This window comes from Morus notabilis, unplaced genomic scaffold, assembly GCF_000414095.1.
Source record: "Morus notabilis unplaced genomic scaffold, ASM41409v2 Scaffold161, whole genome shotgun sequence".
NCBI lineage: Eukaryota > Viridiplantae > Streptophyta > Magnoliopsida > Rosales > Moraceae > Morus > Morus notabilis.
Genome location: NW_010357095.1, coordinates 21,576 through 45,481, shown reverse-complemented (window position 1 = coordinate 45,481; position 23,906 = coordinate 21,576). Strand labels below are relative to the sequence as shown.

The following is a 23,906-nucleotide window of genomic DNA, read 5'->3' as shown; positions in this document are numbered from 1 at the left end:
CATCCTTGAGTACCATTGATTCTCTAATGGATAGTGATTCATAAAACACATTTATGAACCAGAGCGCTCTAACTAATCCAAGTACCGAATCAACACTTAAGAGAATTATTTATCTACTTCTTTCTCAAGAAGGAATGGATTCCATCTTGTATAATAACATTCCCGGCTACCTATTTCATCATGTCTCCAAAATGCAAGGAATAGGATTCAGAGTCTCAGAATCCATACCGAGTAAATCAAAAGACACAAATCCATAAATAGGAGTTTGTTAAGAACTCATGATTAAGATCATTCTATATATAACCATCGGTAGACTCAATTAGAATTTCTATGCTTAACGAAAATTATTAGAAATTCATATTGTGTCTGCATCCCTGTTCCATATAATCTCATTATGCGAAATACACTCATTCAATATCTCACCATATTAACAATGCGGATAGCACCGTTCCATTCTAAATGGGAATGACATGTATTAATAATATTTTAATTAAAGATTCTGAACTTTAATTAAATTCATTATGAACAACGTTATTGATTATTATCCTTAAACCTTATCCTCTCGTATATAATACTTATATACAATGTTTAAGGTTACATAAATAATCACGGAATTTTTATTTGATATTCATAAAATATTCATAAATATATGCACATAAAATGATGAATAAACTCTTTTATTAATTAAATAATAAATATCCTATTACATCTTATGCTTCTAGGATACTATTCTCAACATAAATTACATTAGTTCAAGTACTAATGTTTTGAACAATTTTATATTATGTAGAGGTGTAATGAGTCCTTTCAAAAATTCGAGAAACATGTTCAACCAGGGCCATTTCTAAAGTTAATATAGATACTTTATGAGTACATATGAATGTTTGATTTGCTGGGTAATATTAGTAATTAATTAATTCAGCCAAGGTAGGTACATATTAATTTCAGATTTCAGCGGAGGATTCTTGATTAAGGCTTGTGTTAGTGATCATATGAAATTACTACGAACAAACTGAACTATAGCCCTTGCGAGGTTAATTAAAAACCTTTGAATTTCTAAGCACTAAAGTTTGCTTGCAGGAATGTCTTAGCCATCTTGATTAGAGTAGTTGAAAACTTTCATCCATAAGTGATGAGTTAATAAATTGCTAAGTTTAATACCTTTAATAAATTCCTTTAATTAAAGTAAAACAAACAATGTGAATAGATCAAAGAAAGCCTAATTTAATATGTTAAGCTTTAAGTATTGCCTAATCTGGTATCGACTTTTGACAATATCTATAATTACAAGTTGTACAAAACAGGGGTCTAATTTGGCTTTTATTTGTTTTGGGGTTTGGCTTAATTGTTTTCTATTTGAAACTCCTGTAAGTTGAGTCCCTTGAAAATTTTCCCTAAAAAAAAAAAAAAAAGAAAAGAAAAATGATATCTCTTCAAAATCGGTTCATAAGTAAAACCCATTAGAGTACATTGGCCTCATCAACCGTAGAAGGATACCTATCCTACATATACAACATATATCAGTGGGAAAGACAGAAGGAAAAAAAAAAAAAAAAAAAAAGTGTCCCAAAGCCTTTTTCTTTGGTTTTTTATTTTAAATTAAACGCTTTTATTTTTGGAAATTTTCATGTCAAGAACTTGTTGCTCAAGAAGCAAATTTCTTACTTTTGTAGAAATGTATTTGCTAAACATGGCATTGAGAGTGACCCAAATGACTATGGTCGGTCCTATATAGATGCATGCATAATATCGGGCGTTTTCGTTTTTCTTCATTAGAGTTTTGAAAAGGGGGGAGGAAAAAGAAAACAAAAAAGAAAAAGAAAACAACATCCTACGATAATAAAAGTAGCCCTCAAAAAGCAAGTATAATATGCCAAATCAAGAAACTTCGCTATATGTAGGATATGCAAGTAATAATTATGTAAGACAAATAAAACAACTGATTATGCGTGTAGAATCCAGCAATTTGTTGTTAAGTAAATGGATCGAATCACCTCTAATGAATTGAAGTAGCCAGTAGATAGCATTTTTATGAAACCAAATGAGTAAATAATAGATTTTAAAAATATTTGGAGTGAATAAAAAAATTTATTAAGTAATAATCTATTTACTAAATAAATAATTTACCTAATAAATTTGTTATTGCTATCTACTTCAATTATTTCCTGTAAAAATGTTATCTACTTCTTTATCTTCAAAATGAAAATGAGAGAGCACACTTTGGAGAGAAACAAGAAATAGATATTGAGAAGTCTAAAGTGAGAATATTAACTAGGGCTGGAGGGTCGCCGGCCTCCCGAACTTGAAATTTAGTCCACATACTCATATTGATATGGGTTTCTAGTGGTGGGGGCGGTGTACAACGAGGAGCTTCCTTTGGGGCTGATCGAAGGTGGGATGGACAGTGGAGGCTGTTGATTGGAGCATCATTCTCGACGCGTCTATATTTGGTCACCAGGATCTTTCAGGGTTTTGATTTGTACTGTTTTAGAACCCTGATTGTCGTGGCAGTGATGTCTTCCGACGGCGATAATGGTGGCACATGGGGTTTACACACCATTAATCAAGTGTCTTCGATCATTGATGTACCTATTATGATGTCTAATTTCTTCTCATTAACATTTCATTCTAGTTTACCGGTGAAACCGGTTATTTATTAAGATCGTGATTTTTTTTTTTTTTACATTTTGATATTGTATAAGTCAATATTGGTGTTTGTATTCTTTTCATTTGGAATATATTCTTATTTTTCAAAGAGAGAAAAAAAAAAGGATATTGATACTTTTCTGTGGTGATATTATAGTGCACATCTTTGATCCATATATTTTATCATTGCATGTCAACACTCATCTCGTTAACATTGTTAATTTTTATGTAATTTGATTAATCATAATTGTTCAAAACATTAGGTATATCCAATCCATCAGAGCATGTGAGGAACCTGCCCTAGAGAACAGATAATGAGTGAGAGAAACAGAACAGCACTTCTGGCTAGAGGTTCAACACATCACTGGGCCTCTAGACTCCAAATTTTTATTCTTAAGCTTGCAATTAGACGTTTAGTTCAAGATGGTATTTGTGCCACCAGCAGAGGAGAAGGGTTGCTGAATCGAACCCGAGGTAGTGATGATCATTTTTTGGTTCATTGGTTTTTGTCTGAGCCTTCCTTTTGTAGGTTTTGGTCTGTAAGAGACAGAGTCCTCTAGCGGGGCATGTGCCCTTTGCTACCACCATGTACCGCTTGCCTTTGTTGCTTTCTTTTTTTGTTTTTTTTCCTTCATTGGTTCTGAGAGACACCTCTCTCTCCTTGATATTTTCATGTTTTTGCTTGTGGATATTTTCTCTCTTTCATTTGTAATAACGGTAGTTTTTACTCATATGGTTTATATTTTTATCTTGTTTGTTTAATGTTTGGTTGTGTTTTTTACCCGCAGACTTCAATGTCAGACACTTCTTCAAAGTCCTTCCGACGCACTTCTTCAGCAAGAAGAGTGTCTCGGACTTCATTAAAAAATAAGCTTCTTGTTGTCTATAGAATTGCTGACCAAAGCTCTCATAGGCTCCCAATTGTTCGGAAAAAAATACCAAAAGAAATAGGGTACAAAGCTCATCACCGAAATCAATTTTAACAGATGACAGTTGATTAACCATCGTGCTAAACTCATTAAGATGCAATGCCACCGGTGTATATTCTGCCATCTTCAAATTAAACGGCTTATTCGTGAGATATTCTTTATTGTTTTCGAATACCTTCATCATCCCTGGTGCGGTTTTCTCCTTCACCATGTTGTGACCCATGTTTTTCTTCAGTGTCGACCGGATCACTCTCAATATTTGTCTATCAAAAAGATTCCAATCATCGTTTTTAATTCCTTCTGGTTGTTTATACGAAATAGGCAAGTGCAATCCTAATTCATAATGGTTCTAGTTGTATATTAAACACTCTAGTTCTATATTATTGATGCCAATAACATCGCAGAGGAAAATCAAACAAACAAGAACATGTTAATTCATAATGGTTCATCCTCAATAAAAGAGTTGCGTTCACTTTCAGCCGTTACAATAACTCACTATGAAAAAAAAAAAAAAAAAAAGAGCTTACAAAAGAAAATCACACACCTCCAACTCTCGGTATTTTTCTAACCTCTCAAATTAACCCTGAAATTGGCCCCTTTATGTAATAAAAATTAGGGCAGCTAAAATTACAAGAGTGGAATCCCTAAAAGTACCCTTAATTAAATTTTGGTTTGAGGGCTCTGCCCCTACATCCATGCCCCCTGAAAACCTTACCATCGTAAAGGCCGGCCTGCGTATTATCTCTGCGAAAGTGGTCAAGGCGATTATTGAACTTCACAACATAACAACGCTATCTCCATTAGGAACGGGACCATCTCATCGAACCATTAGCAATGCCGGCGTAACTTCGAGCCTTGTTAATAACAATAAAATATCTGAGTTCTCGCTTTCTTTCGTCAATTTATGTCGTCCATTTTTAAAGATAATATTACTTCATCTTTTTTTTTTTGAGACATTAATTACATCATAAAAATACTGTCCTTTTGAAGGAAAAAAAAAAAAAACACACACACACACACACTGTCAAAAATGGGTACGACGTTCATACTCACTTTGTTTTATTGTACACAATATTCAATTTGGGAGACAAATGTTACCTTATACTTCTCCATTAAATCGTGCAATGCTCATAAAATGATGTGGCTAGTTTTATTTGGTAGACAGGGAGTTAGACAACATTCTGTGAGAAGCAATGTTCTAGGGCACCAGTGGTGCTAATGGAAGGTGGGTCCTGCACAGGTGGGGTCTATCTTCTATTAATGATGATACTTAACACCGAAAGGGTACCTAAGCATTTTTCTGTTTTGACAGGAAATCCGAGTCCCTTTCACACACACACCACACATATCACTTTCATGTCAACAAGTTGACTGTTTAATTCATCAATCAAACCCACTGAATGAAACTAGACAATGAAATACTACTGTAATCAAATGCCTTTAACGGCTGTTTTCAATTCATGGTACACGCTGTACACGCTGACTGTTTAATTCATCAATCAAACCCACTGAATCAAACTAGACAACGAAATACTACTCTTCAAATGCCTTTAACGGCTGTTTTAATTCATGGTATTTATTTTTGTTGATGTTTAGCAAAACAAAGACACACAACATTTTCTTTGCAAATAAGATTTCGTTTTTGCTAACATAGCTTTAGTTGAAAAGTTCAAAGCTAACATCATACAATATAACTTCGATTGTCCGTGTCAATTAACTTTGAACAGCAATACATGGACTAGCATGATTCACTCTAGCTCCTAAATCATTTCAAATTATTTTCATTGGATATCAAAATTTTCATTACAGAAAGGATTTCTCTCTCTTTGTTTTTATTTTTTTATTTTTTTTGGATAAAAAATAAGTTTGTTTTGGTAACATAGCTTCAGTAGATAAGTTAAAAGACATCAACATTATACAGAATATAACTTTGATTATTATTTATCAAAAGACAAACTTTTGATGACTAATGTCAGGTAACAAAAATCCAATTAGAAATATCCCAACAGCAAAAGAAAACCACACAAAACCAAAGAAACATTCCAAAGCAGAGAGCTTGCTTTAGAATGACTTTTCCACTGAGTACTGGTAACGTTGAAATTAGTTCCTGTTTGTTTTGCGGGTTTGAACACAATTCAAACCTTTTTGCTCTAATGTTCTCCCTTACAAAAAAGAAAAAGAAAACGACACAATTCAAACCTTTTTGCTCTAATGTTCTGCCTTACAAAAAAGAAAACGAAAACTGAATTGCGGATCAAACCTATAAACCAAATAGGCCAGCAACTCCATGGACTATCATGATTCTCTATAGCTCCTAAAATAGTTTCAAATTACTCTCATCATCTCTTTTAAAGTAAAATGCTCTCAATATGAACAGTTAGTGGAACAGACTAACATCAATGGATGAGAACAGAACACCCAATACAAAGGGGAAATGTAACAATACCTGCTACACAAAATCATTATACATATATATTGTATCAACAACAACATGTACTTAGCCAAAAATATAGTATCAACGTCCAAATTCATCAATGTAGAGATCATAAAAGGTATAATTTAAACCAAAAATCCTCAATCTCTCACCAAAAAGACATAAGAGCAACAAGAACCTGAGCTTTCCCAAAAACAGTAGAGCTACATTTTTGACAACCTAATATGCTTAGCAAAATTTTCAAAACAACAAGAACAGGATCAACAAATTACCGAATCAGCGGCCACGGACGGCCCTGTGTGTTCTCCTACGCTCGTAATCAGCATCATCAGTGGGCAACTCATGACGGCAAACGGGGCAAGTATTCCGAATCCCCAGCCACGGCATGATGCAGTCCCCATGATAACGATGCGAACAAGGAAGCTGCTTTGCTTTCTCTCCAACACCCATCTCATCTTTACAAACAGCACAAAGTGCATTGTTGTTCTCCACATCCTCCTGGGTCAAAACCACCGAAGGTAGATTCTCGACGACGGTTTTTGACGCCGGAGGGCGGCCCATCAAGTCGACCTCATTCTCCGTAAACTGCCCAAACAACATGTCATACTCCGCGGGGTAAATGTAATCATGCTCACCAAGATAAGGCTCAGCTTCCGGGTTTGCATCCAAATTATTATTGTTCAACAGAACTTCCCAGTCCAAATTCCCGAAACCTCCTTCTCTGTCAACACTAACTTCTTCATCCTCCTCTTCACGGGAAAACAAACGAGAGACAGAGACAGAAACAGAACCCTCGTTTTCGGCTTCCATGGACGACAACGTGCTCAGAATCTCTCTCTCCTCAATACGACCGTCCACTTCTTCCCACCCAAAATCCTCAATTGTCTCTCTATGATCCTCCAATTGAAGCGAATCCCAGCAAAGAGGAATGCTTATATCATCATCATTATCGTTGTCGTGCTCGTTTGAATTGTCCAAACCATAAACATCCTCAGAATTCAAATCAATACCAATAATCCCATTATCTTCCTCATCGGAATCGGAACCAAACCCTACAAGCCTAATACAATTCGTCAAGGTCGAAGCTTCGCCGGATTCGGAACCGCAAACCCTCCTCGCGATGAAGAAATCATCTTCCCCATCTACATCCACGCAATGCCTCTCGATCCCAAAATCCAACCCGAACCCTAAATCGAGGTCGACGCCATCGCAATTCCCCTCGATCACGCCGAAACTCGAGTCCCCGAGCGCCTCCGAGACCAAATCACTCCGACCTCCCATGACCTGGGACTGCTCGACGCGCTGCTGGAACAGATCCATGACGAAATTCACCTGGTTCTCGCGGTCCTCCACGATGTCGGTGGCCGCGGGCGAGCCAAGGGACCGGGCGTGAGCGTCTGAGGACTCGTGGTGGGAGAAGAGACCATCAACGTCGTCATCGTCGGCGTCGCCGTGGACGGCGGAGATCTGCGAGTGGAGATTGAGATCCGACGGCGGGAACTCCAGATCGGAGGCGTAGAGGTCGAAGTCGGAGTGGGACCAGTAGGGAACGGAGTGGTCGAGGGCAAGGGTTTGGTGAGGGTCGTCTTCGAGGTCGTGGAGGCAAAGGAAGGTTACTTCCGCCATTTGTTGATTTTGCTTGGAGATTGCGAATTCGGGTTTGTAATAAGGGGATGGCAGGTTGAAACGACGAAAACGCCCTTGTTTTTTTTTTTGTGGTTGTTGGAAAGCGAGAGTATAAAGTTAAGGAGGTTTCGTAGCAAAAGCTTAATAAGGGAAGAGGGACATGCCACTTTGCACCTTCCACGTTGTGGAATGTAGAGAGATGGGAAATGGAAATCTAAGAAAATATCCTTTCAAAAGAAAAAGAAAATAGGGAAATTTTTGGTACTCTTACATTAGAGTGAAAGAATTGCAAAAATGAACAGATTTTGATATAGATCTTACAGTTAAAAAGTTAGGGATTGTTAATAATTTATATAACTTTTTCGTTTTAATTCTAATTGAGATTATTTTTTTTCTATGCGTTCACAATAAATAAACGAATAAAACCTCACTTATATACTCTATTAAAATTTTTCATCACCATTGAGTTTTTATTAAAATACTATCTAAATACAAATTCAAGTTTTGACCCATCCGAACACAAACTCAAAAAGATTATCATCTCAAACCATAACTCAAAATGTGCACATCCAAACACAAATTCAAATTAGAGTTCCAACTTAAACCATACTCAAATACACCTTAACTCAAAGCACGATCTAAACTCAAGTCACCCTAACTCAAAAAATACAAATGAACAAGCCCTTTTTGTTCTAAGAAGTTAAATGAAATTTTGTCTAAGAGAGGTTTTTTAGATGCGTTTGTTATTTGATTTTAAAAAAAAATTTACACGTCTTTTGAGGTATGAAAATGATAGCGATCTCTTAAATAAATTATTTTGAAAACATAATCTAACAGGATTTTTGTTTCTTCTGAGTGACGAGTAGTGTTGAAACTAATCATTATAAACAAAAGTAAGGTCGGTCTAAATTAAGGGCAATGTTACTTCGCATTAAGGATAAGTAAGGAGTGATTCTCTTGTCCATTTAATAATGTGTTTACTTACAAAATTAGTATAGAAATATAGTGAGTCCCATACAAAATAGGAAAGAAGGAAAGAGAATACCAATTCTTACACCCCCTAGCTTCGATTTCTTATCAAAGGAAATGAATACTTTCTAATTTTAGTAAACATAAGAAAGGAAATGGTATTGTTTTTTATTACGCCATCTAATAGTCAAGTAAACACGTGACTTGAGCAAATGCGTCATTCCTAACCTTTCCCATTATCTTTCTCATTACATTCCTTTACGGTTTGGTAAACGCGTCTTAAAAATTCATTGTGTGACAATAAGAGCGCAGCTTGAGTAAATGTTACGGTTTATCAAAATTTTAGAGTAGCCTGTGCATAAAACTTAAATGATAACAATTAATAATCTTTCATAAAAAAACAATTAATAAGCAAATCTAATAATAAATCAATAATCTAATTGTTTTGGGTAAAATAATCCAACTTAAGTGACTTCAAAGTAGTCTTTTAAAAGGGAAGAAAAAAGGTAAAGGTGACTTCAAAGTGGGGCCTTGAGAGGACATTATAAATATACTAAATGAGAGCTCGGTACTATTCACGCATACCCATTTTAATGTTTCTTCTACAGTGAAATGACACTTTTTCCCTTCATTTACTGTTCTCCTCTTCTTCTGGTGCAATGGCGTTTTGGTCTTTTAGCACATCTTTGATGGGTTTATTTTCCCGTTTTGCCCCCACTCTTTCTCCTTCGGTGGCTTCTTGGGTTTTACTTTTGGGTAATTTTCTAGCCCCTGTAACTCTTATTTTCTTTTCCCCCTCGATTCTCTCATCTCCTCCGCCCCCTTCATTTGCTCCCTTTCTTGGTTTTGTGGCTTCCTCTTCAGTTTCTTTGCCTTCTGCCGCTCTTGATTTTTTCCTTCTTCTTCCCTGTTTTTCTTCTAATCTTATTCTTCTCCCTCGCTTTGTTCTGGTCTGGATCCTGCATTTGCTCCTTTGCGGCTTCAATCTCTTTGTCCCTTTTGTGCAGTTTGGGCGTGGAATTGGGGGGCTTTATGTCTGTTTCTTTTTGCTCTCTTTCGTGGTTCCGATTTGTACTTTATGGCCTCTATGATTTTCTTTTGTTACTCTTTTGGTGGTCTCATTTACGTTTTTGGTTTCGATTTTTGTGTATCTTTTATGGGTTAAATGTTATTTACTTTATTTTTGACGATTTTTCTTCCCCTTTTGGTTTTCTTCATTTGGGGTTTTCGGCTTGGCTTTTCTGATCCTCTTTATTTTTAGAGCATTCAGATTAAGTGTTTTTAGTAATTTTACTACTATTATATACTTACCCCATTTAGAAGCATGAGATGTGATAGGATATTTATTATTTATTTAATAAAAGAGTTTATTCCTTATTTTATGTGCATATATTTATGAATATTTTATGAATATCAAATGAAAATTCTGTGATTATTTATGTGACCTTAAACATTGTATATAAGTGTTGTATGCGAGATGATAATGTTTAAGGATAATAATCAAAAAGAGATGTACATAATGAATTTAATTAAAGTTCAGAATTTTTAATTAAAACATTATTAATACATGTCATTTCCATTTAGAATGGAACGGTGTTATCCGCACTATTAATATGGCGAGATATTGAATGAGTGTATTTCGCATAATGAGATTATGTGGAACAGGAACACATACACAATATGAATTTCTAATAATTTCTGTTAAGTATAGAAATTTTAATTGAGTCTACCGATGGTCATATATAGAATGATCTTAATCCTGAGTTCTTAACAAACTCCTATTTATGGATTTGTGTCTTTCGATTTACACGGTACGGATTTTGAGATCTTGAATCCTATTCCTTGTATTTCAGAGACATGATGAAATAGGTAGCCGGGAATGTAATTATACGAGATGGAATCCATTCCTTCTTGAGAAAGAAGGAGATAAATAATTCTCTTGAGTGTTGATTCGGTACTTGGATTAGTAAGAGCGCTATGGTTCATGAATGTGTTTTATGAATCACTACCCATTAGAGAATCAATGGTACTTAAGGATGAAGATATAATTAGAGTGGTTAACGGATTTTACCTAGCTCTAATTATGAATTATTTATGGAGGATTGATCTATATGCAGTGACCATATCAAATGGACACTTCACAGTTTAAAAGTAATTTATGTCTATAATTTCGAGAGTGCAATTCCAAGTTTATAGTGGAGTGACTATTATAATTAATAGAATTAATTAATTAATTAAAGTGTTTAATTAATTATTAATTTTATTGGAGCTCGGGATTATAGGTCCATTAGTCCCTGCGTCGTCCTAGTAATTCTACTAGATACAAAGGGCAAAATGAGAATTTTAAAATTACGGAATTCTAAAATTAAACACTTAAAAATAATTAATTATTATTTAAATAATATGATTATTTAAATTTAAATTTGAACACATCTAGATTTATCTATTTAAACTTATTTGATAAGTTGTTTAATTTAGAATTCAAATTAATTTAAGTTTGACTTAAATTGGAATTTGTATTTGAGTCAAAATTGGATTGCAGGATAAAAAGATGATTTTCTCTTGCTTCCCTATCTGTAATTGGCGCCACACAGGGATGAGAATCCCCATGCATGGCCGGCCACATTAAGGATAAGGAAGAGCCGATTTTGTTCCAAATTCAAATAGGAGATAATTAACAAGCTTTATCTTGTAGATATGGATTGGATTCCTTCTAGAACTTTGACTTCTACTCTATAAATAAGAGAATGATAGAAAATTGTGAGACACAATTTTTTACCTATATTTTATATTGTGGCCGAAATTCTCTAGTAGAGTGAGAAGGAAAAATTTTTCTCTAAAAATTCCACATCATGCATGCGTTGGTGTTTATGGAAATTTGAGTGTTTATTCTAACCAGTTTTGTCTCAGGTGTGCCCACACACACGTCTTCGGAGATTCTAGGAATTGACGTGGAAGACATTGGTTTTCTAAACACAAAGCTTTAGAGCAAGGAGAGGTCAAAGAACTCAAGTTATCATCATAATCGGCCTCTAGGTATTATTCCTAATTGAGTTCTTAATAAATAGATTAATGTGATTAATTTATTTGTGCATAAATTAATATGATCTATAAAGTATCTCAAAGATTTTATGAAAATTTTTGTTATACTTGATCCGCTATCCCCACGCTTCTGCATCCAAATTTGATTCAGAAACCAACAGCTAATCTACTCACTTTGAGTTCTCAAATGAAGTTAAGTTGGTTCTACATTGGGTTTTGGGGTCAAAAACAGGTTTTTGAACTGTTTTGGGTCAGATTTAGTGTGCATCGGTCGACCGGTGACAAAGGAGTGTAACTCCACCAGTCGGCCGGTAGAGTGATGACCGGTCGACTGGTGGGAAGCAGGCTAGGCAAGAAAAATGGCCGATCCGAGAAAAGCGAGGCCATATCCTGCATTTCGGGTCCGATTTTGAGTTATTTTCATGGAAAATCAACATAACCAGGTTCCAATCATCAAATAAGGTTCAAAGAATAAAAAACCCCCTATTTCTATCATGGTTTTAACCAAAATCTATAAAAATCAAGTTTAAACCAAAACCTCACCAACTAAACCAAAAATCAAGTCTTTACTAAAGAAAATTTGAGATTTAAGAGTCAGTTTTCAAAGAGTTTACCTCGATCTTTACTTTGATGTTGAAAACTTCTTAAATCTACTTTTTGGTTCAGATCCGGTTCAAAAGCTTCCTTTTGAGAGAGTGAAACTTTGAGAGGAAAAGAGAGAGAAGGAGAGGGACGGTGAGAGAGAAAGTAGGGGAGAGATCGAGAGAGCTGAGAAAGAGACAGCGGTCTGAGAAAGAGAGGGAGAGAGAGTGACGAAAGAAAAGAAAGAAAATGAGAGAATGAAAGAAAGAAAAGAAAATACGAAGAAAAGAAAAAGATAATATTAAAAGATAGTTAAAAGAAAATGATGGAAGGATGTATTCCCACAAACTTCTGGGGTGGAGTTATAAATACTGAAAATAATTAAAATCTCTTAGAAATATTTAAAACTGAAAGGTAAGAAAATGCTTAATGGACATAATTAATTAAGAAACTTAAATTAAGCACACTAATAAATCACAATTAACATAATTAAACCTATTTAATTCTTCAAGTTGTTACAATCGAACTTGATGAATAGTCTTCAAGGATGTGAAATTACACTTCAACACTGATCTTGTGGTGGAGGATACACTAATATATCATACAAACCATCTTGGTTTTGTACTTCTGAAGTAGATCCCATGTGAAAGTTGTATGGATAGCCATATGAATTTTCTCTATTCCTAAGCTCATGGAATCAAAACTCAAGGTTGTAAAATCCTCATCAATTTGATTCAATTGAGTCACACCACATCTTTTTTATAAATAGTTTATTTAAAAAGTAAAAAAAAAATTTAAAAATTAATTAAGTCTTAATATTTACTTTTTATTTAAACCATTTTGTCACACTTTATTGAAAAAAAAATGCGCTACAAATTTAATTTTTTATTAAAAAAAATTTTTCAAGAGCTTTGAACGTTTTATGTACATTTTTAAAAATATCTTGGATATTTACGAATATTCATAGATTTTACAAACATTTTTAAATATTACGGATATTTTATAGACATGTTAAGAAGAATATGTTTTCCTCCTATATTTATATCAAGACTTCAAAATATAAATAATATCGTGAAAATGTCAACGATGTCGTGGACATTTTCATTAATGGGTGTGACACATTAGATTAAATAGGAAATGCTCGCAAATTTGTCGGGACGACCATATCAGACTAATTGCCAATCATATGTCAGTGAAAAAAAAAAAAAAACAACAACAACAACAAATGATGAGTAAATGCCTTGGAAGAAGAAGAAGCTTTGATGTTTGTGTCAACAGATAATTACAAGAGCTATGTTTCATAATGCCTCTTTGTGGGCAGCGCCAAACTCTACACGAGATGAAAATTGCTGGTCTGACAAATTTAGTTGGATGCTGCCCCAAATGACAGAATCCCATCCTATCTTTACAACCTCAATTCGGTTTTTATTCTCAGCTTCTCATTAAGAGGAATCACTTGACAGACGACTTCAAGAATGGATTAGACGGGCGACTTGATTGTACCTGATCTGCATCTCCTGCCTTCTTCTCTTGATTGGTTAATGATTTTGCAAAAAGATTTAACGGTCGGCTAGGCTGTTCCTGATGCAATTCTGCCACCTTTGCAGGATTTGTAACCTGTTCTACCTTCTTTGCCTTTCCGGTATCATCTGTTGTAGTTTGGCTTAGTTTGTTTTTCTCCATTTCAACTTTAGCTCCTTGTGATTTCGCTTTCTTTGTGAAAAGTGGAGCAGACAATCTTGAGGATGATAACACATTATCAGTTCCTAAAGTGCTACTTTTTTCAGTAGAAAATGGAGTCCTAGTAACTGCAATATCATCCTTAACGGACACATTGCGATTTGAGCTAGGAAGCAAGGTTCGTGAGGTCTCTTTACTTTCGGCGAGCAGTCTCTCCTGTTACAACAAGGCGTACAAAAATAAGAAAGAGCGAAAATGAACTTAGTTATTTCTACACTAACTACACTTATTAGGATATATGGGTTACTAACCTCCAATATGCTGCTGAATCGTTCTGCCAAATTAGGATGCTTCAGAACTGTAACAAGCTTAATTGCACCCCTCACAGACTTCTCTAGTGACAAAAGCTTAACAAGCTCTGTAGCTCTCTCAAGCTTATCACCTGAAACAATCATCAAGAGCAAGAAATGAAACTTAAAGACATCTTTCATTTTGTACAGGATCAAGATTACATAGGGTCTAACCATTGCAGCAAGATGCGATAAGCCTCAGGATGCATTTATCTTGCGCTGCCTCAACATTGAATGCTTCATCATCAAGTGAAGCGGTGTTCAAACCGGCACCGGAAAAATCATCTATTTGTTTTTGTATCTTAAAGTTATACACATGAAGAAAGTCATTACCAGAAACATCTTGTCGGCTTCCAAACCAGAGTATATAAATAAAACAATTATCTAGAATATAAAACTCGCATTTAGTCTCTTTTTTTTTCAATCAAATGACAGTACTAGCAGGCAAGGCTTGTAGGTCGAATATGATCTGTAACGAGATGCAAACCTGTGAGAGATGCATGCTATTCAACATAAACTCATTTTCAAGGGCCTCTGCTCCCAGATCAGAGGAAGCAAGAGGGAATGAAAGATTTAGCAGAGTGAGAACTGGTTTGGGCATAACCTGGAAAAAAAAAAGAAAAAAAAAAAAGGAGAATGTCAAGATACGGTGGCTGAAGTAAAAGAAAAGGAAGAAGGTGACTACTATATATACCTGCGGGAATAAGTCAGAATTCTTGCAAAGTACACACAACAATTTGCTTGCATTCAGCCCAACCACCCAATAGTTTTCAGACTTATTTTCTTTACTGGCACTGCATCACAAATCAATCATAAATCAAGAATTAGCTTAAGAGTCTTGACCCTTTTCAATTATGAAACAATTAGTATATTGTCAAAAAGATCACGAACCTGAAGAGTGGGAGCCAAATGCCTCCAAACTGGCTCATAAAAACTCTCAGCACACCCTACAAATTTTGGCCACGGCTAGTTCTAATGTTAAACAGAAATGGCAAGATCATTCACAATTATGAGAAGTGTAGCGAGAGTACCTTGGAGTCATAGGAGCTCAATTGTCCTTCCTCGCTAAACCCAAACCACGTTAAATGAGAACTAGGAGTTAGTGGCAAACGTCCTCTAAGGGGCTGAGTCCTATTAGATATGTTAAACACTCTAAACTCAAGCATCTGCGAGGGTTTAGAATAAATAATTCTAATTCAGCACACATAGCATAAGTTTTTACAGAAATACTCCTTTTAATGCCAGTACAATTCTTCTATTGAAAACATCGAGTTTCCGACTTTAAATGTAAATTTCTCAAGTCATGATAAGGTAAGAGTGACTGCCCCTTGCCCTTGGACTAAACAGGACTATAATGTGTTCAATACAAAGACCTGATCATTCGATGGAAGACAGTCAGTGGCATGAGTGACAACGACTAGTTCATCCTTGAATCCTGATGCAGTCACCACTGGTCCATCCAGGGAGAGGACATGTTTCTGCAGTCATATTTCAACTTTTAGAAAATAAAATATGCGAGACAGACTTCAAAATAAATGAATAATATAATAAAATGATTCATCAGTTACAGCTGAAGGTGGAAGGAGACATTTTTGTTGCTCTCTCATATTCAGCTGTATGAACTAGCAGGGCCGTGTTACTTCCATACAATAAAACCACCTTGTGGAAGCAATCATTCTTTTCCTTCTTTGTTTTGTTTTATTTGAACTATATAGATTTAGTTTCAGCATTGCAAAACAAAATCTTATCTATCTAAATATTAGCTGAATAAGACATGGCTCGATCAAGTAAAAACTGCATGAAATCACCTGCAAACCACCTTCGCTGAAGATGCGAAGGAAATTGAGACTTGTTATTGCAGCCACCCAAGATGTCCCAAGCGCCACAACCTTCACTTCTTCCCCCTCAAATCGCATAGACCACTGGGTTGCATTATACATTAAAAAGTCGGTATATATGAAAAGGCCAACATTTATCATAAACAGAAAATCAGAACAAGGAGGTGATAGCTACGTGCAAGTGTAATTTAGATTTCCACATAAAGGGAAAGCATTAACAGGAAATACTTTAAAAGGTAAAAGCTCTAACCTCGCTATTATTTGCCCAGCTACTAAATGGACGATACATTAGAGTACTCATGTTCTTCTCACCCTTGCAAGAATTTGCAAATACACTTCCTTTCTCATTTAACGAAGCCATTGTAAAACCAAAATGATCATTCATTGACGGAAATCGTGGATGTCTGCTAGTATCATGAAAGTCTATCTGCACCCAAGATACACAAAACTGTTAGTATGACATATAGGTCATCATGGCTATATAAAGATGCTAACTTAAAATGTTCTTGTAGAGAGGGAGGAAAAATTATAGTTATGTAGAGTATTGGAAAGAAAAATGTGTAGATTACCTCTATATGGGAGTATCCATCATGCTCCATTGTTGTTATACTTCCTAGCATGTTGTAGCACAAAAAACGCCTTTTTCCAGGCTGCATGGGAGTGGCACCTGGCTGAAAGGCCTCTTGCATTTTCAGCCTCATAGATGTTACTCTGCCTCTTTGTCCCTCATTCCCATCTTCTTTGCTTGCTCTGTGTGTATGGTAGGGTTTTTTACGAGATTCAACTTTAGGAGGCAAGCTTAACTCATCACCAACATCCTCGTCCAAATCATTCTCAAACGCAGACTGCTTTCTTAGTCTCTTCCTGCAAGGTGGTTCAGACTCCCCAAGGCTGTCTTCACCAAGGTCGCTTAAACTACCAAAGAAACTAGGCTCCTGCAGATCCTCTTCCTCAAAGAAGAGAAGCCCATTCTTCGAGTTTAAATTTGGGATATCTTCAGTCGGAGATTTCATGGATGACGGAACAACTGAATCCCATATGCCATACTTCCCCGTAACATCAATAACAGCAAGTGCATTGCCTACTGGCTTCCATGCTAAGCAACAAATTCTCTCATCAAATTGCTGCCTATCAATATCCTGCTTTTTATCAACATCCCATATCAAAACCTGCTTGTCTAAACCAGCTGTAGCCATGTATTTTCCATTAGGCGACCAAGACAAGAAGCAAATAGGTTGCGTATGATCGCCTCTTAATGAAAACAGCTTTTCAGCCGTGTCCCTGTCATACATGACCACATCATTTCTCAACCCTGGGACGGCTAGGGTCTCCCCATCAGGACTCCAGCTAAGTACATTCATAACAGACGGGTCTAAACCGAGGTCAGGGGCTACGCCTTTAAGGGTATGTAGTGTACTTCCAGAAGTGAGTTCCCAATATATGAGAGTCCCCGTTGAATCAATAGAAGCTAAGTACTCACCGTTGGGGTCAAAACCCAGGCCAGTTATAGGTCCTTTATGTCCTTTAAGAACTCTAGCAATTGAACCATCAACTGTATTGATAAGCTTAATCCCTTCATCGTCACCAGCAGCTGCCAACATCGTCCCTGATTTATTAAAGGCAAGGACTCGAATTGGCAGTGTGAATCTGGTTATGTTAGTCTCAAATTCCCCGCCTGTTAAGAGCTGAATTGTTAGAAATTAAACAAACTAAAATTTTGACTAATCCAAGTTAAACGAGTACATCAATCTTACAAAGTCCAATAAATAAAAGCTAACCCAAAGAGATAAAAGAGACAGAGCTCAATCTAAAGTACAATCAAAAGCTAGAACCCACGAATCAAAACTCGGTAATTTTAAAAATCAAAACTTTCAAGCAGAAGAAGAGAAGAAAAAAAAAAAAAAACGAGAAACTGGTGGAGCTGGGGCTTGAATTAGGAGGGAAAACAAAATCAAACCAAATATTAAACAAACCAACTTAAAAGCAATTTTACAAGGCAGAGAATTCAAAGCCAAATGATTGGCAAGTCCATTGAACAAAACTTAACTCTAAAAAGAAATGGATGCTAATATCTCGACTAAAGACAGCAAAATTCAACAATCCAAGCTCAATATCATATATAATAAAAAACGAAAAATTGCAAGCTGAACCAAACATCACCAAGAAAAGAAAAAAAGAAGGAAAAACGTCACCAGGAAACTTATGGGGCTTGAAATAGAAGCGAAAATTTAAGAAATTTTAAACATAAACATGAAAACAAAATATAATTCTAAAAGTTAGAGAATTCTAAGCCAATCCCATAGATAAATACCAACGAGAGAGAGAGAGAGAGAGAGAGAGAGAGAGAGAATAATTTCTCTATCAAACCCGCATTTTCAGCAATCCAAGCCCAAAACCCCATAATGACTAAGGAAATAAAAAATTGTAAGCTCAATCATATAGATCAAGGATAATAACATAAGGGAAAAATCACCAGGAAACTTGTAGAGCATGAAACAGATTTGGGGGAAAACTAAATTTCAACAAAACCTAACCCTAAAGAGAGAATCGACCAAAATCTCAATCAAGGACGGTAATTTCAACAAATCCTGGTTCGAAATCGCAAGAGAAACAAAATAAACAACTCAATGAAAAGAACAGAAAAAAAAGAATCACATCACCAGGAAACTTGTAGAGCTTGACGGAGTGGTCGACGGAGCCGGAAGCGAGGCAGGTGGAGTTGGGGCTGAGGGCAAGGGCGGTGACGCCGTCGAGGTGATGGTGGAGGAGCTTGGGAGGGGCGGAGGGAAGGAGAGGGTCGTGAATGGAGATGATGGGGTCAGAGGCGGAGGCCGTGACTATGTGGTGGGCCAGCTGGTCCCACACCACCGAGGAGAACGAAGGCCGCCCGTCGCCGCTCGCCGCCGCCGCCGCCTTGTGGGCTTCTCGAAGCTTCACCGATCGGACCTTCATGGCTTCGCTTCTCTGTGGATTTGCAATTCACTACTTTCACGTTTTGGTCTAAATATTTCTTTCTATCTTTCTTCAACTGGAAAATGTGAATTTGGATTGGATCTGTGTGTGGTTTTTTAGAGGTTTGGCGGGAATTTGGGTTTTGGATTTCGCTGGTGGCACTTTTTTTAATTCTTTTATTGTTTATTTTTTGTTTTTATGGTAATTTACTGAAAAGGTCATACACTTGGATAGATTTATGGTTTAAATGGTTTTAACTTGTAATGGATTCAATCATGAATAGTGCTGAACTTTCGGGCGGCGGGCTTGCCCGATGTTCAAAAATTTTCGGGCACGGCGGACAGGCCCATCTCGTCGCCTGAAAATGCTTTTCTTCGGGCACGGGCTCGGGTAGCCCGAAAGAGTAAGCTTCCCGACAGCCCGCCGCCGTGGAGAAGCCGTCCCCCACCGTTTGCCGGATTTTTTTTTATTTTTCCGGCAATACCCGAATCTGCCCGAATTTGTGCCCGAATTGCCTGAATTTTTTGTGACCGTTGCCCGAATTTTGGTGACCGTTGCCCGAATTTTGCCCCGTACCCGAAAAATGCTCGATTTTTTTTTACCGTTAGCCCGAAAAATGCCCGAATTTTGAAAAAAAACGGTCTTCTGCCCGAACCCGAATTTCGTCCGAATTTTTGAACCCAACGGTCGGATTTTGTACCGTTGCCCGAACTGCCCGAAAATTTTGTAGCCGTTGGACTCGAATTTTTTGGGGAAAAAAAATTTTTTTCAACCCAAAAATTTTCCTATAAATACCCCCCCTCCCCCCAACCATTTTCCTCACCCCAAAACTCTCATTCTCTCTCAATTTCTCTTAATCTCTCTCAAATCTCTCTTAATCTCGCTTAAATCTCTCTCGAATCTCGATCTCTCTTAAGCTCTCTCAAAGCGCTCTCAATCTCTTTTATTTTTCATAATGGCTTCTTCTGGTTATGGTGGTGATATTCCCGTTGATGCCCAATTCAACATCGAAGAAGGGCAATTTCCTAATGTTTTTCAATCGCAGGAATCGCAAACTATGGAAAGAGTTGCTGATCAAACTGCGAATCCGACCCCTGGTGGACGTACTAGAGGTCGGGGATGCAATGATGGTGGCAAAAGTGGCCGTGGAGGAGAGGCAAGCGGTAGTGCTAATGCAAGTGTTGCAAGTTCTAAGAAGAAATGCAAGCACACCTCAGCAGTTTGGGAGCACTTCAACACATTCGAGGACGTCGACAATAACGGTAACATTAAATACGTAGCTCAATGTAAATATTGTGGTGAGAAATTACAAGGTAACACTATTCACGGCACTACACACTTAAGAAGGCACTCTGAAAAGTGTCTTCAAAAGCAAGGAGGCGGAGATCAACTCCGCCAAACACAATTATCGTTTGACCGCCAAACCGGCGGTCTAAGCACGTGGAAATACGATCCGCAAGTTGATCGTATGGAAATGGCACGATTAATAGCCACATTAGATCAACCACTAAGTTTTACTGAACAAAGAAATTGGCAACGTTATATTAAAATTATACATAATCCTAATGCACAATTTTTTTCTAGAACTACTCTTAGAAAAGATGCATTAAAATTATATAAACAAGAAAAGGAAGCATTAATCAACCTTCTACACTCTACTAGCGGTTGCGTTGTGTTAACAGCGGATATTTGGTCCGCTGTTGCCAACAAGGATTATTTAGTTGTAACCGGACATTATTATAAAGGTTTTAATTTGGATAAGAGTGTCTTAGGTTTCAAATGTGTTATAAGATCACATACTGCCAATTTAATATATAACACAATTTTATCTGTTATTGATGAATATAGTTTAAGAGATAGAATAATGGCCATAACATTAGATAATGCAACTGTGAATACTAAAGCAATAGAACTTTTTGAAAATGATTTAAGTTTATTTAGTAATAATGATATTTTCCACCTACGTTGTGCATGTCATATAATTAATTTAATAGTAAAGTCCGGTTTAAAATCAATGTCAGGTCATATTAAAAGAATTAGAGATAACATTTCTTGGATTCAAGGTAGTAATCAAAGAATACAAGATTGGTTTAGATTTCTACAAGCATGTAATCAAAAGTCTAGAGCATTAGCCTTAGATATGCCCATAAGATGGAACTCCACTTACATAATGCTTGAACAATGCATCCCCTATAAAGATGCTATAACAAATTATGTTAGTGCAAAATTAGGAACAGGATTTATAGATGAAACTGATTGGTAAATTGCCGAACTTTTGTATAACTTTTTAGGTAGATTTCATGAAGTTACCTTAAAGCTTAGTGGAACTTATTACCCAACTTCACCATTAGCATTAGGAGAACTTTTAAGAATGTCTATTTTATTTAGTGAATTTAAGACACATGAGGTTTTAGGAGTTCCTATCGCCTCTATGGAAAAGAAATTTAAAAAATATTGGTATAAATTACCCATGTTGTATGGTTTCGGTGTTATTTTTGACCATAGATTAAAATTAGAAGGTTTAGAAAGTGGATTAGATAACTTAGGTGAATTTAGCTATAGACACTACTGACCAGTTTCCTATTATAAAGGAAAAAATATATTCTCTATATATCTCTTACGAAAGTAGGTTTAGAAACACACCTCGTGTTGAACAACCGCAACAACGAGACGACAATCCGCATTCATTCTTGAATGTTTTCGGGTTGTCTAAGAAGAAGAAGAAGAAGACGACGACGACGAGTCAAGGTCAAGAAGAATCTGGGAGTGGAAGTGGATCTTCATCAAGAGGTGGCGGCGGATTCAACGAGTTAATGGCGTACCTGAGTGAAGCGTGAATTGTGGAGAGTGAAAAGGAGTATGCCATTTGAAGAATCCATAATTTACTTAAGGTACTTTTAAACAAGGGAAAGCTGAAAGAGCACGAAATGTAAGTTAAACAAAAGATAAAAGAAAAAACAAAAACAAAAACAAAATAAATTAATATGCGACTTTTTATGAGAGCTTTTAATTGTAATAAAACTGAAATTGAAAATTCGAATCAGTGAAATTGACGCGATCTAAGTTTAACACACATTCCTGGATCAAACATTAGAATCGTTATTTGGATTGCATAAATTTACAAGAACTTCGAGGAAGTTGATGTTGGGGTCAGATTTCGTCACTCAATCTCAACCATACACATGTCAACTCGAGTCGACTAGACTTAAAAACCATCACCTAAGAAGACCTCTCAGAAGGATTCAGCAACCAAAGACATTTAGAAGATTACCCAATTAAAGATCGGCCTAAATCGACAACAACATCGGGAGTCAACTGCGACTGCTCGACAGAATTAAAGAGTCGACTGCTCCGATGAATATTCTGAGAATCTTCTGAGGAACCTTTTGTTTTGGGATTTTAGAAAGCTACCAAATCGCACCAAAGGTGGTCCAAATCTCATACGACACGAAGTGAATGAGGAAACAAGATTAGACACAATCGGCAAAGTCAACTCTATTCAAAAAAGGGAAACTAGTCTTAATTGGGAAACAAGAGTTTGCAACTATAAAGAGAGGACTTCCCTCAATGTCCAGAGCGTTCCAAGAGACACAAACTCGCCCTGGGCAGCTGCCCTCTCTCTCTCTCTTTCCTCCATTATTGTTTCTCTCAAGCTTTATCAAGCTTCTTTGTACTATTCTCTATATACATAGTACAAACAACAAACACTATACAGTCGACGTATCATGAGTTATCAGGGGAATCACTATAAATTTCGGTGTCTTCTCTTTGTTTTCCACACTTTACTTTATCGCTCATGCGCTAGATCATTCTAGACAAACGAATTGAACATTTACCACTCTGCGAATTGATAATAACACCTAATACAAATTGAATTGAACATTTACCACTCTGCGAATTGATAATTAACACCTAATACAAATTTTACCGTTAAAAATTGACCTCCACAGTTGGACAAGTAGACTATATAACATGTCTTAAGACTTTTGACAAATTCATGATATATAAGTTCTCAAATAGCTAGTATTATTAGTAAACATAAAGGAATGTTACAGTCATAACCATATAGACTCTATGACCTAATTAGAGTAGTTTCATATTTGTATATTAATCAATCCGACAACTTGATCATATGATGACACATATCCCCAATAGAATACTTAAATTTAGTCAAAGAGAGAGACCAATCTCGGCCAACCTCATAAATCCGACAAGTAAACTGTAACTACTTGACCTAGTTCCCTCATTACACACAAACTTAAAAAACTTAGTCTAATTGGTGAATAACAGCCTCAGTAATTTGCATTACCATAAGAAACGGTGCCAATATGGCAGTGACAACTGGAAGCAGCTGCATGTGTTTTATCTTTTGTCCCAATTCATGACTTTTTCCTTGTCTTTTTACTACACGACCTTAACGATTTTAGTTTATTTTATCGTTTTTGTAGTTGGGATGGAATACTCTATACATGCAGCCACGACCCTCACAATTGTAACTCAATAGTTTTAACTGGTTATATAATATAATATATATATATATATATAATATATGTGTTACTCTATAATTAAAAAGATGTATATTGTATATATTATGCACTATTATATTCTTTACAAAAGATATACGTCCATGCATTTTATTCCTTTTCACGTTTATTCCTCCGTTTCTACTTTCTAATAATTAGTAATTAGTCTTTAGATTTCCATTCCATGGTTGTTTTTGTTATGTCGTACGTATATAAATATTAATCTCGGATGTTTAATTTGGATACATTATCTATTTTTAAGGGCACAAATATGATCTTTCCATCGTTTTTCTTTTCTCCCCCAAATACACTATGATGTAATATAAGAAGATTTA

General features: G+C 36.1%; 2 protein-coding genes across 3 annotated transcripts; both read right to left on the bottom strand.

Annotated features, from left to right (window-relative positions):
- Positions 1-4,139: 4,139 nt before the first annotated feature.
- On the bottom strand, positions 4,140-7,715 carry LOC21395864. 2 transcript variants are annotated; one of them, XM_010089028.2, is made up of 2 exons: positions 6,282-7,715; positions 4,140-4,429 (listed from the first exon to the last, which is right to left on the bottom strand). In XM_010089028.2, the coding sequence occupies exon 1, from the start codon at positions 7,633-7,635 to the stop codon at positions 6,286-6,288; it is 1,350 nt and encodes a 449-aa protein (XP_010087330.1). In that variant the 5' UTR covers positions 7,636-7,715; the 3' UTR covers positions 4,140-4,429; positions 6,282-6,285. The 2 variants fall into 2 exon arrangements, with proteins under 2 accessions (XP_010087330.1, XP_024020162.1); XM_024164394.1 differs by lacking the exon at positions 4,140-4,429 and adding an exon at positions 5,723-5,737.
- Positions 7,716-13,347: 5,632 nt separating this feature from the next.
- On the bottom strand, positions 13,348-19,128 carry LOC21395863 (WD repeat and HMG-box DNA-binding protein 1). The gene is made up of 12 exons (XM_010089027.2): positions 18,757-19,128; positions 16,666-17,771; positions 16,347-16,523; positions 16,067-16,180; positions 15,632-15,736; positions 15,290-15,424; positions 15,150-15,205; positions 14,953-15,052; positions 14,746-14,862; positions 14,433-14,559; positions 14,220-14,350; positions 13,348-14,124 (listed from the first exon to the last, which is right to left on the bottom strand). The coding sequence occupies exons 1-12, from the start codon at positions 19,046-19,048 to the stop codon at positions 13,681-13,683; spliced, it is 2,904 nt and encodes a 967-aa protein (XP_010087329.1). The 5' UTR covers positions 19,049-19,128; the 3' UTR covers positions 13,348-13,680.
- Between the last annotated feature and the right edge of the window lie 4,778 nt (positions 19,129-23,906).

Bases quoted from the DNA above. Each gene is read 5' to 3' on its own strand.
- LOC21395864 (XM_010089028.2), bottom strand. From the start codon at position 7,635: ATGGCGGAAGTAACCTTCCTTTGCCTCCACGACCTCGAAGACGACCCT.
- LOC21395863 (XM_010089027.2), bottom strand. From the start codon at position 19,048: ATGAAGGTCCGATCGGTGAAGCTTCGAGAAGCCCACAAGGCGGCGGCG. The intron at 17,772-18,756 runs GTGATGTGATTC...AGCTCTTAACAG, and splicing joins CAAGCTCTACAAGTTTCCTG to GCGGGGAATTTGAGACTAAC. The intron at 14,863-14,952 runs GTATATATAGTA...TTTTTTTTCCAG, and splicing joins ATTCTGACTTATTCCCGCAG to GTTATGCCCAAACCAGTTCT.